At 36.4% G+C, this 13807-nt stretch overlaps 1 protein-coding gene and 1 pseudogene across 2 annotated transcripts; one reads left to right on the forward strand and one right to left on the reverse strand.

The window, feature by feature from the left end:
- The first annotated feature begins 5330 nt into the window (after nt 1–5330).
- On the forward strand, nt 5331–8575 carry LOC122027922. Of its 2 annotated transcripts, none has more exons than XM_042586937.1 (4): nt 5331–5933; nt 6870–6926; nt 7677–8104; nt 8293–8575. In XM_042586937.1, the coding sequence occupies exons 1-4, from the start codon at nt 5400–5402 to the stop codon at nt 8327–8329; spliced, it is 1056 nt and encodes a 351-aa protein (XP_042442871.1). In that variant the 5' UTR covers nt 5331–5399; the 3' UTR covers nt 8330–8575. The 2 variants fall into 2 exon arrangements, with proteins under 2 accessions (XP_042442871.1, XP_042442870.1); XM_042586936.1 differs by having other exon boundaries at nt 5332–5936.
- A 120-nt stretch (nt 8576–8695) lies between these two features.
- On the reverse strand, nt 8696–13504 carry LOC122027921 (annotated as a pseudogene).
- Nucleotides 13505–13807: the final 303 nt, after the last annotated feature.

Consider the following 13807-nt stretch of genomic DNA (forward strand, 5'->3'; position numbering starts at 1 on the left):
CGATCCAACAAGTGGTATCCACCTTTTATTCCAGCTAAGGGAGAGGAGTGGCCAGAGTTTATGGCTGAAGAGATGTTTGAGTATGCTCCGACTTCGAACCATCCTTCAACCTTGACCCAACCCTCGACTTCTCTATCCATCGAGGATCGACTCGCTCAACTTGAGGAGTCCTCTGCACAGCTTCGATAGTATGTCTCGGATGGATTCAACACACTCTGGGAGGAGATAACCACTGGATTTACCTTCCTCCGAGATGACATGGCCACCAGATTCGAGCAGATTCTTCAGGCCCTGTGCACTCCTGAGCGACCCCTACCACCAGCAGCTGACGATGTTATGCATGACCATCAGACCTGATCATGTCACATTATTATGCATTGTATATGACTTGACTTACTATTTTTAGTTAGTTATTTTTCAGTTTGATTGCTAAAATTAGAAATGTGTTTGATAGATTAGGACCAAAATTTTCAATCTTATTTTCAACATTTCAAAATTCTAGGGCAAAATTGTTTATTCAATTTTTCTTAAAATTTCCCTTATTTTTAGATTTTTCAAAATCAGTTTTAGCCTTAGTCTAGATCAAACTCATAGAAAATATATTCCTGTAGATCTAGGACTTGAGCATCTCACCAACACATTAGGGTTACCTTGTTTGTGATTGTCAAACTTAGAAAGGAGTGAGATGCATATGCAGATTACCTGGACTTAAGATGTTTATATCAATGCATCAAAATAAGTCTGGGCGTTAAATACCAAACTTATATTAATCAGGTTAAGAAATTCAGGTTAGTCAAACACTAATTGAATAAAATAACTTAACCTGACTAACCAAGTGAACGCTGCTATCTTCTGATAGCGTAGTAACTAATGGTTAGACAGTTAAGGATAATATATAGTTGATTCGATTATTTTAAAAATAAATATCAGGTTCAGGGGGACTAATAAGTCAATAAATTCTAAAAATATTTCTTTTATTCAAAAATCTATTTTTAAATGTCTTGAAAAATTATTTTGAAAACTGTTTCAATTTTTTTAAACTACTTTCAAACAATTTTAAATATTGCAGCACTTAGTATTTTGAATATTTTTTTTGGCAAATCTTAATTTTAAACTTTTAAAGTTTCTTTCGGAGAACTTAACATTTTCAACTTTTTTTAAAAAAAAAACTTTAAACTTTATAAAGTTTATAAATTTTAAAAGTAGTTTCACCTTTATTATTATTGTGAAAATACTAACATGCAGTGTTTTAAAATTCATTTTGAAAAATATCTTTAAAATGTTTTTAAAATCTACTTTACAAAATCCTTTGAAAATAGTTTTGAACAGGTTCTTTTCAAAACTTATTTTTACTTTGAAACTTTTTAATACGTTGTTTTTTTTATCATTTTGAAAGACTGAGTGAGTTCTAAACTAACTTTAAATACATTTTGTAAAATATTTTTTTACAAATTTTTATGGTTATATATTTTTTTTCCTCCCTCGAAGTAGTCCAGAGATGTATTATCAAAAAAAATATTTTCTTACTTTTCCTAACAAACTTTTTTTTGTCTATTCATATTTTTTTGATGAATGCAAAAGGGGGCGAGTTAAAGGGTTAAGTTAAAACAAATCAAAATCCAAATAACGTAAACCAAATTTATTCATACTTGTATGTTTTTTCCTAACTTAACCCAAGTTGTCATCATATCAAAAAGGGAGAGATTATTGGTACAGTTCGCACTAACGGTCTAACCCATATTTTGATGAATAATAAGTAAGTTAAGTTAGGTTTTGTCATGATCTAACCACTTGATTGAGTGTACAAGAAATCCATCTAGGTCAACGGGCTGACCGGATAGCTAGTACGAAGTTCAGCTATGTCGACGGGCCGATCGGATAGCTGGCACGAAGTCCAGACAGGTCGACGGGCAAACCGGATGTCTGGAAAACTGGTAAGTTAAAGTAAGTCACTGGAGAAGAGTGACCAAGTGAGAATACATCCTAGTTGGAGGGACAGTAGGTGTCGATCTAATTTAAGTCCATTTGGGATCTCTAAGCTGAAACCTTGACTAGTTTATGGTCCTGAGAGGACAGGAACTAATTACTACTTTGTATTATTATTAAATTGTCCTAATACTTATTTTGCAGGGTATTTCTGGACTAACATTATTTTACAGAGAAAAAATTACCTTCGGATGAACAGTGTCCGAAGACGCCTTTAAGCAGCAAAGGTGTCTTCGTACTGTTCATGGAAGACGCCTTCCATGGCTATGGAAGGCGCCTTCCACAGGAAAAATTTTGGCGTCGCAGCGGATAAGTGTCAGGTTGTTCGGGATCAAACTTACCTTATTGGAGGCGCCTTCCATAGTCATGGAAGGTGCCTTCCACAGCCTATATAAAGCAGACTCGACCAAACAACCTACAACAACTACCATATGAGCTACTACGCGTTCTTTTGAAGTTCTGATTTCTCCAGGCTCCTACTATAACTCTACTGCAAAGTTGTTGCACCCGACGACTGATCGGAGGACTTCTGATAGCGGCCAACAACTAACATCGACATGAGCCCTCCAACTTCGATCCCCAAAGTGTCGGTAAACTTTTTTTGTGTAATTAAATACTGCAAAAAGGACAAGTGCAGGGTGTTGCACTTGTTCTAATTTTGCTTATACTTTGATTCCCTCTTTTGGAGGTACTGGAAGAGGTTTATAGTGAATTATCCATCGATAGGTCCGCGGGACCTAGGTCTTGGAGTAGGAGTCGCCGAAGGCTTCGAACCAAGTAAATTATTTGTGTTCCTCTCGTGTCAGCTTTTCATGTTTTTCTTTTCCGCTGCATTCACACTATGTTTTTAAAAAAAAAATTAAAAAAAGAATTTTTGAAAACCACGTGGTTCACCCCCCCTTCTCACGTGCGTAATTGATCCAACAGAAGCTTCCACCGTATGGATTGCACAGGGAATACTCTCTTGATTCTTTGACAATGGTTACACAAAACGTCAAAAAAAATATTAGGTCGTTAGGCTGATGAGCCATTAATACGCTTTGATGGTAGGTCAGCCGAATCCCCTCTAACGTTTGGTCGGACCTCATTTTCGGTCGAGTCGGTTGAGGAATGTTGACCACCTTGAGGACTCAGCCTGCTTGAGGACTCAAAGTCCAATCGAGTCGTACGTCTAGTATATCCAATCAGACCAAGAGGACTTGGTTCTGAATTGAACTAATATGGCTCGAGATTCCATCAAGCCGGGGGGACTTGGGGTCTGATCGAATAAAAGGTCTGATCGGTAGGACTACTCAACCGAGCCATGCGACCGTGCTAACCCTGAGTGTTGACTCCTCCTTGACTTTGACAGCCACATCAGCCGGCCTTCTTAACCTCGACCCCAATTTCGAGGACCCTATCTTATTCACTGTATCAGTTCTATTTCTATCGATTGTAGGAGTTCAACGCCAAACTTTGTGACTTCGGCTTGGCTAAAGATGGACCAACCGACAATGACACTCACATATCAACTCGCATCATGGGGACCTATGGATATGCAGCTCCAGAGTGCATCACCGCAGGCAGGATTTTGGTGAAGGCCGATGTCTATAGCTTCGGGGTTGTGCTGTTGGAGATTCTAATGGGGCGACGAGCTTACTACAAATCAAGGGTGGGAGCAGAGCATAAACTTGTGGACTGGGAGAGGCCTTAATTGAGCAATAAGCACAGGCTACACCGGATCGTCAACCCGAAGCTCGGTGGGGAGTATCCGAAGAAGGGGCGCTTGAGCTCAGCCTCCTTGCTTAACAATGCATCGGAGAGGGTATGAAGAAGTGCCCTGCCATGTCTGAGGTCATGGCCTCCCTTGAGAAACTACAAGATGGTCTAATGCAGATGAGTTCTAGTTCAGCAGCGCGATCTTAGGTTCCTACTCGACGGTCTACGATACCACGGCAATCAAATTTCTTCAATTGGAAAGTTCTCTACGATTGACATGACCTTGGATGTGTGTTTGCTTGAGTTTGCAAATATTTACTTGTAGGTGCACTTTGTTTTTTCCTTCTTCTAAAGGATAGATTCATTCAAAACAGGGGATTGTATAGAATCTTTTGTTATGGTTAAATTGCCTCATCCAACCATTTGAGTGGATGATCATATCTTTTAATAGAAATAATTAAATGCAAAAGTTTTTATAGTGTTATAAACTAGCCGAGCTAAATTTTATGATATTCAAGATTATTTAATAAGGTAACTGAGTTAAATCGAGCCTAACTTAAAATGAATCAAGCCGTTAAAATGACTATTCAAGTTTGATTTTTTTATGAGCTTGAATTTGTTTCAAGTTTAATTTGAGCTTGATTCATTTAGATGTTATCAAGCTCTCAATTCAAGCTTAATTTATTGTTTGAAATTTCTACATTTTAAACTTGTTATGTTGGTTATTGAACTTAATGATATAAAATTATTTATTCATTTTAAAATTTCTTTTTTTTTATTTAACATGTTGGTAAGAATTCTATTGATTAACATAATTTATAAACATTATTCTAGAATATTGTTCAAAACATCTTTTGTGAATATTGTTCATGAATATTAACGAGTTGAACATATATATATATATTTAAATTTATTTATTTAATTTAATAAATTATTCAAATTTATTGATTTAATTGATCTTACATCTATATTGAATAAATATAAATAAATTATTATCAAATCGAAGATCATATTAATTAATCAACATTTGATTCATTTACGATCTTCCTAAAACATAAACTAGAGTGGGTGAAAAACTGTCCAAATCTAATTAATAAAATAACTGAGAAATAATAATAATAATAATAATATTCGGTTAAAGTAATTTTTTTAATTCAATTTATTAAAAATATACATGAAAGAATATTAAAATTATTTAAATATTATTAAAATCATTTAAAAATACTTATAATATTATTATAACTAGTGAACGCACACGCATTACGTGCATAATATAATACATAAATACATATAAATTTTATAAAAATAAATATTATATTTAATCTTAGTCAAAATGTCATCCATAAATTAGATAAGGTAGACCAGATTTATATAATAGTGTAATATAATGATGACATTAATGATTGTAGACATGCACTATGTGTGTAATATTATATGAATATATATAAATTTTATAAAAATAAATATTACCTTTAAGCTTAGAAAAGTCTCTCATAAATTATGTAAAAGGGCACCAGCCTACATGGAAAAATAACATCTCGATGATATAATAAAATTTTAAAATTGCCATTTACATCATTTATTAATTTTTTAAATTAAATTTGAAATCGAAGAGCGCGCCCCGCTGCCTTCGCCGTTAAGTTTTTTTTATTCCTTTTTCGTGGACGAGGTCATTAAAACCTAATGGAGAAGCTCGGCTCGCCGGCGACGATCTGATGGAGCGGAGCAGCCCGCCGGAGTCCTGGATGGACTCTCCTTCCTCGATCCGAAGGGGGCGGCTCTCTTCTCCCCCTCCCAGCGCTTTCCTCGCCCCCGCCTTCGACGCCTGCGTCGCCGCCACCCCTCACTCTCCCTCCAGCGGCGACTCCGTCGACATCGATGCCTCCCTCCTCCGCTACACTCGCTCGGGGAAGCACCTTTATCCCCCCGATTCGTTCGATCTTTCTTCGTCCACCACGCGGCGCCTTCGCGGCCATCTCAAGCTCCGGCCCTCCTTGGATTCCCCTCCGCCTGCGTCGGAGGTCGGGGGACGCTCTTTCATCTCGCCTCTGTCTCCGATCGACAACCTCCCGCCGAGGAGGGTCACGAAGTACGTGACGCCTGTGAAGGTGGAGGTGGGGGAGGGCATGGTGGTCATGGACGGGGTGCTTGTGAGCGACGCCGGACATGGAATCGGACGGAGTGATATTGAAAGAGATGTGTGCGGCGCCCTGGATGAGAATGGCATCTGCCGCAATGGTTCCAAATGCGTGGTCAATCAATTATTCAGTTTTCTGACGATTTCTTACTAGTTTATTAATCATCCTTACTTGCCTTATTATTACTTTTATTTCTATAGCTTCACAATTTCACATAGCACTAGATCCATTCTAGTTTATTTGTTATTTTTCATGGCATCTTTGGCATTACTATCTTCTCATTGAAAATGTTGATTTTTCTTATATCGTTTCATTCCTTCTTCAAGCATATATATACCAATTTGCACGACTTTTGACATAGATGAAGAAGAACATAGATCCAACATCCATTTGTAGCATAAGAAGATTTGCAATTGCATATCAACATTATGCCACTTGAACTCCTCTGCTCCCTTCGTCTCATTCAAGTTCCATGATTTCTGCCTCTAACATCTTCAGTTTGATGGAGAGTCTAGCATTAAGTTTGGTTCAATGTGCACAAACCCATATTCCAAGCCCTCAGATAGATCTGTATAGAGGAAGGGAACTAAGGATTCTATCTTCTAAGCCTAAATTTTTTGACATAGATAAAGAAGAACATAGTCCAACATCTATTTTGGCACAAGAAGATTTCCTGTTGCATATCAACACTATGCCACTTGAACTTCTCAGCTCCCTTCATCTAATTCAAGTTCCATGATTTCTTCCACTAACATCTTCAGTTTGAGGGCGAGTCCAGCAGTAAGTTTGGTTCACGGAATGCAATTCACAAGGAATAACCAAGAGGGATTTAGAGAATAATAATTATATCAGAGAGTATTCTTGGCTCTGCAACCAAATTCAGGGAAACCTATTCTACCAAAATTCATTGGGAATTGAATAGCTTCTTTTATGAACCAAACATACTATAAGTATGTATAATTTTTTGATATTGTATAAGTATATAGATTTTCATCTTCAAGTTTGTATAGAACCCACATTCTGTTTTAATGATTTCCAATTCTGCAGTTTGCTCATTGGAAAGAGAAGCTGCATAATGCCCCTGATGTGAAGCAAAACTCTGAGGTAGGCATGGACATTAGTAGATGATTCTGCAAGACAATGTTAACTGTTTTGGACTTTTCATAAATCATGTTTTCTTCCCCTTGCTCATTCACAATGTATTACTGTGTGAGAGAAACTGAACCATTTGATATTATCCTTGCATGAGATTCACATTAATCAATAGATAAATTCAAATTCTTTATTGTACTATATGTATAATGTTTTTAAAAGGAAAATGGAGTTCTAATTTCTGGCCCACCAATGACATTTTAAATATATTGCAACCAAAAGAAAGTTCTAATAACTTATAGTTTCACCCCTGTATAAGTGTAGATAATCTTGTCAGAAGTTTGATTTGTATGCTATGCTTTTGTGTGAGATGAAACTTATCATTGTGCAACTAGTAATAAGTAGGGAGAGTCTATGAAGTACATGCTTTTCTACAAGCAAAGTAGGAGGCTCAGGGACACATACACTTGTTTCTCTAAAATTTACAATTAGTCATGCTCCAGTATATGTCGTGTTCATTGTTACCATAATTACAGTTTAATGTGCATATCAATTAAGAATTCAAAGATTAAGCAAAAACTTGATGTTTACATAATCATAGAACATAATGACGGGTGAATTAAGTTCATCCATGCAAGTCAAAACCAGAAACCACATTCTAGGTAAAGCTAAATCAAGCAGTACATTTTTTGGGCTTCCTGTCATCGTTGTCTTATTTGGAATCTAGTATGCCATCAGAGGTAAAACTGTCTCACGTTTCAGTTATCGGCTAGACGATTTGGCTGGTGCAGTAATCACTCTCTTCCGTCAGCTACAGATGTTTTTGCTGCAGGAGAGTTTACCAAAAATGTTGCTTCAGCTTCTCCTACTACTCTCTTGAACACAGAGACAAACTGCAGCAAATTGAAAATTTGTTGCCTTTCTCCACAAAGATCAATTGATCTTCATTTGAACCTGAGCAAACCAGCATTATTAACTGAAGGGGGGACTATTAGTGATCTTCCTCCTCTGATCACGGATCTAACTGAAGCGTATAACACGAAGCTGGTGGCACCTCTTGCTTCACCAATGTCACTAAAGTCATCATTTCAATTGCTCCTGACAGAAATCGAGGATGCTCAGATAACTCGTGTTCTGTATGGCCTTAACCAGAGGTCAAGACTCCCGGTCTTCACTCAATTCTGCATAGCGTGAGTTCCTCTGTTTCATCTTCATGCTCTTGTAGTCTTGTATTTGCGTCTGAAGTCTTCCATAAGCTATCTTTTTTATTGCATTAGTTACAGAAAGTTGGCTCACAGTCCTAGGCAACCAGAGGCCATCTGCACATTTCGAATTCTAATTATCTTTGCTTCTCATTACAATTGTGTATTCTGTGCAGGCATGTGGAGGAAGAAGGGAGTGAAAGCAACACCTGAAAGTAATTGGGAAGCAGTAATGGAGGCTTCATAATTTAATAAAACCAAGTGAAGTTTAAGCGTTTGGAAGTCATTATGTTATGGTACGTAGGTAGTAGTAGCAGTAGTAAGGATCGCATAAATACTAGAACCAAAAGAGTATTTGTTGAATGCTGATTTGTTCATGTTTTCCTTGGATTTCTTGTGAATAGTGGTATTTGATCAAGTCTAAATTTTGTGAGTATCTTGCTAGTAAATCTATTTATATTCATATATTTGCTCATGCAGAATGAGAATTTGCAAGGTTAATACTTAGTTGGTTCAGTATACTGATTGATTGAGTTTGTGTCTACAGCTAATTGTTTCTTTGTCTTGTAAATCAAAACATGAAACAAATCGAAGCATTGTCATTGTTATATTATCCCTGAAATCTACGAGTTACCATAGTATATGAAAGACTAACATTCTCATATCCTCAACTCATACATTTTGACTGTAGCTATTCTTATTTTAGAAATGCAAAAGGCTTTTCTCTTGTTGCTAAACAATAAAACCTCAACCCTCCAGTTACACCATGATATCCAAGTAACAAAACCACAACCACATCTACAAAATTGATATTTATCAAACAATATCAGAGTTCTCTTGTTTCATGGCACTACTAGCAATTGCTTCCACAGCCTCACTTACGGTGAGGAATATTCGTGCTCCTAGCTTGTCGACAAGCCTACCAAACCCAAATGCATTTGTCAATGAAACCATATAGAGACCAGATTAAAAATAAATCAAATTGCATTCACTTTTACTTCTAGAATTATTTGGCTTACCTGTACACAAGCAGAGGCCAGTTTTTTGTGGAGTTCTTCGATAGCTGAGATGCCTGATGTGTTGATGTTTAGAACATCTGCAAATCAATGAGGGAGTTTCAAATGATGACATGACGAAGAATGAAGAACTGATGTTATGGCTTTGAGTTGATGGACTAATAACTGGACATGTCAATGATCACTGAAGTAACTTCAATTCCTGTTTTCTCCTTTATGACATCATGTCCTTCAGTTACCCATGCGATGATTCTGGAGCAACAATGTGAAAATTGAGTGCTGATAGATATTCTAGAGAGAGTATTTTTTTTGTAGCTAGGAGAAGTTTACCTTTCTCTTATGAAATTGGCATTGATGAAGCAAAGGAAAGGTGAATCAATGCTAATTATTAGCAAGTTTGGTATTGTGATGGCAGAGGGATACTGTTTCATACTGCAAAATATGTTGGTCGCTTCGATTCTTCCCAGCATTTCAATGTTTGGCCTTAGTGCTCTTATAATTATCCTTGCAAAGGAGATGATCACCTATGATTGCCACCATCAAAGATCTCAGAAAAAACTACTTCTCATCTCAAGAACATTGACTTAAAATTAAGATACTCACTGCAGTCAAGAGACCAATTTACACTGATCCAAATAAGACACCAGCAAATGCTCCAAAGCAAAGCCAGGAAATCCGTATTATCGACTTTCCAGATTATGTAAGCTTCTTTGAAGTTGATGAGACCAGGTAGAGCTGAAAGGATTATCGATGCCAATATTGCAATAGGTGTGTAGTACAAGAGCTTCATTAGTACTTCCTAGGATACAAGTACAGTTAGAGCCATTATGATATTTGATACCGCTGTAACACAGCCTGCACTCACATTTTCTGCAGTCCGAGAGAACGATCCTGAAAATGATGGTATTCTTTCTGTAGTTTTCTGATCATTACTGATACAAACTCTTTTAGCTGTAATATTTACCTGTTGCAACATAACAAGAAGACAAAGATCCAGCAATGTTCATGAAGCCCATTGCCACCATTTCCTTGTTACCATCAAGTTGATAGCCTTTACTGCAGCAAATGATCTGCCAACAGCAATAGCCTCCTGAGGATGTGTCACAAACTAGTTATTTGTGCTTTCATTTGGAAAAAGAAAAAAAAAAGAATGTGGATATCATGGATTGATCAAGTTCATGAAGGCATACAGTAAGAGCTATGATTGCACAAATGAGACCAATCTTTGCTGATTTGCCTACATGTGATCCGGTTAGTTTAATTTGCCTGACAGAACTAGGATTCAAGTCTTCTTTTACTTGCTGAATAATTTTGACACCATGCTTATCTGCTCTTGTCAAGTACACTAGAAGTGTCGACAGAGTGACTGAAAACAAAGGAGTGATGGCAGCCAACCAGAAGAGTTTTCTTTTCCTCATACCCTAATGTTGGAACTTTTGATATTTAGCTTGCAAATATTAAAGAAGTTAGTGCAAAAATTTTTTTGAGATACTTACAATGAATCTCACGAAAGGATGAATATGAGGAATGAGCATCCGATGAGGAAATTATCAGGGTGCCCCTGTTGTTGAGAAAGAATAACTTTGGGTCAACTGCAAGAAACAATACAAGTGTAGTGAGGATCTGTGAGTTTCAATTACTTACATCGTGGTGAAGTGCAACCCAATCAACCCTGATTACTGAAACAATATCAGTATTGTTAGTGAAGTGACTGATCCCAAGAAGTCCTTTTAGTTGCTGAAGTCCTATTACAATTGCTGCTCCTCCCATGAACCCCACAATTGTGGCATGTGAAAGGAAGTCCACTATGAAGCCCAATCTAGACAGCATTGCATACATTGGATGAGACAAAGAAACAACTGTTCCAAGTAGTGAATATTAGGAGAATGAAAGAAGCACAGACCGAAAGAATCCAAATGAAACTTGGAAAATTCCAGCAAAGGTTGATGTGAGCACCAGATTCCTGTAAGCAGTTGGATCAGCCAAAGGATCCATTATTTTCTGAGTCATTGAGGATAGAAGACGATAGAAGAAGCGAAACTACAGCAACTGGACCAATTGCTATATCTCGTGAAGAACCCACTCGGCATATACCAAAGGTGGCACGAAACTTGTATCTATCACAGTGAGTGAATCTTCGTTAACTCATTTGGAAAAAAAATTATGACTCTAACAACACTTGATTTGAGAAAGGAAAGGCAACTTACAAAGGCCATATTGAGGATCAAGTTTAGCTAAATTAGCATACCCAATGCTCTGCGAAAGATCAAATGGCCTCAAGGGAATTGTAGCAATTGAGCTAGAAGAAAAAAACCCAATGCAGCACATTAAGATACATCATGCAATCAATCACCTGTGGGATACCGATGCTTGCAAGAGTCAATCCGACAATAAGATCACTCCTAAAAGACTTGAGATTATAATTCCTTGCCCAATGAAGTATGGGGAAGAGGCCTTAGATCACTGATACAATCCATTGGGTCAGTGAAGAAGGTCTGTTTCTTGTGGGTAAAATTAAGCTTCTTATTGACCCTGAGAGTTCATGCCACAGAGAAGGTGGCTCTGAAACATTCAACACTAGCATTAGCGTCTCAGATTCTTTGTGAGAGAACTCATGGTTTCTTGAAGCATTCGGGAGAACTCTTACTGCTTTCTCTTTACTAAAATAAGTTGATCTTGGATCAGGATTCCTGGAAATGCATGAACTCTTTTTAAACAGCAGGCAAGAAAAGTTGGAAAATGCCGAAAGAGATGGGAAAGAGAGTGAAAGCACGAAGACCAGAAGTGTGCAAACATGTTTGAAGAATGATGAGTTGGATTGGACATTAATGCGGTTGGACTCTCATCTGGTAGCAAATTGACTTGAATTAGTTGGGCTTCTCTCTTATGGAGAGGATCAAACATTTGAGGATTGACAACACCAAAAAATATGCAACAATTGTGAAAGAAAGAGGAAACAAAGGTAGAAATCCATACTATCTATAAGTCGTCGATGAATTTTTCAGTTATTGTTACATGCTCTGCTAACTATAAAACTATACTTTTTGAGAAAAGTGTCAAGGAAAACAGTTGTAATATTGCAAATATGTAGTTTCATAATCAGTATAGCATTTTTGAGAATCTTTTGGTGAATAGACCATTTCATTGCCAAAGGTCCCCAAATAAGAAGTGTGGTGTAGAGTAGAAGCCAGCATATCATGTCTCATCCAATGACCTGAGATTTAAGATGGAATCAATTTTTTCAGAAAAGACATGGACCACCAAGAATTTATTAAGTGGCTAGAAACGAAACCTTTTAGTGAACATATATAGATTTAGATTGAACTTTTAGCTTTCTGGAGATCAATGTTAGTGGTGACATAGTGAAGATTCTAAGATTATACAAATCTCTGTAAATGCCTTGTTTTAGTTGTATCTTAGAATCTTCAACTTATTTGTGATTAGATCTTGACCCTAGCAAGATCGATCTATAAAATTTTTGAAAGGAATCAATCAGACAGTCATGAAAACTCAGTTCATCAAAACATTTCTTAGGTCATTTTCAGGTCTAAAAGGCATCTCATTTCTCATTATTGTTCCTCCAAGTGTTCAAAAGTTGTTCAGAGCAAATGCTAATTGACTCATCTATGTCCTCTCACTTCTTCTTCTGATTCAATTCCAAAATGAGTGTTTTGGCATCAATTCAACCAAGAACAAACTAGAATTCTAGATCACAATGCTATTGATGTATCTCTTTGATCGGTCCGATCAAACAATGAAATACCCTTTTCAATTTCAATCTGAAACAACTTTCAATGGAGCAAAGTTTCCCAACACATTCGCAGAAACTGAACATAACCTAGAACTTGAAATGCTAACAAGTACTTGCCATATTGCTCAGTAATGATTGAGGCCATTAAGCCTTCTTATCTCACTGACCAAAAGAAGGGTGCTACACCAATAGGAGCAAGCTCTGAAAAAAAAAAGGATTAAAAAAGTTTCCTACTTTTCTAGCTTGCACCTTATCATGTTTCATTCATTTCATTACATCATTGTCCAACATCCATGGAAAGTTTTCAGATTGAACTCTGAACAGCATTTTGATCAGTTGCAGTTTAAATTTTCTTTTCTGCATTAAACTTTGTGTAAAATTATTTCACTAATGTATTTGGATGTGCTAATTGTTTTGTCATATGAGATAGTGTTAGTTTTCTCATCTTCTTTCATTTCTTGGCTATATGAGCATGTTCAGAATCATTCACAGTGATAGTGGAATTTGAACAATGGTGGATCAGCTAGATCTTGAGCAAGATCCTGTTGACTTTTAATCTCAAGTTGTCCATTGTCGTATCTGTTTGACCTTTTTTTACAGGACCTGAATCATTTTTTTAACATACATAGGAGGCTTATTCAAGATGTTTTTAACAACTACTATCATGAAAATTTTCTAAATTAGTATAATAAATCATATTCAGAGTTTTAAAGATAATTATTTGATTTATTTTAAATTTTATTATTATTAAATAATTATATAAAATGGTTATTTCAGTTTGAGATGATAAAATTATAATTATGTAACAAAATTACTATGGTTATTTTATAAGTTGGTTATTAAATAATATTTTGATATACAAAGAAGATTATGTAACAAAATTATTTTTAAAAAATATTAATGCGGATTTTAATATCTAATTTG

The sequence above is a fragment of the Zingiber officinale genome, chromosome 10A (assembly GCF_018446385.1).
Source record: "Zingiber officinale cultivar Zhangliang chromosome 10A, Zo_v1.1, whole genome shotgun sequence".
Taxonomy (NCBI): domain Eukaryota; kingdom Viridiplantae; phylum Streptophyta; class Magnoliopsida; order Zingiberales; family Zingiberaceae; genus Zingiber; species Zingiber officinale.

Excerpts from the sequence above, each read along its gene's own strand:
- LOC122027922 (XM_042586936.1), top strand. The coding sequence starts at position 5,400 with ATGGAGCGGAGCAGCCCGCCGGAGTCCTGGATGGACTCTCCTTCCTCG. Across the intron at positions 6,927-7,676 it reads ATGTGAAGCAAAACTCTGAG|TTATCGGCTAGACGATTTGG; the intron begins GTAGGCATGGAC and ends CTCACGTTTCAG. Across the intron at positions 8,105-8,292 it reads TTCACTCAATTCTGCATAGC|GCATGTGGAGGAAGAAGGGA; the intron begins GTGAGTTCCTCT and ends TATTCTGTGCAG.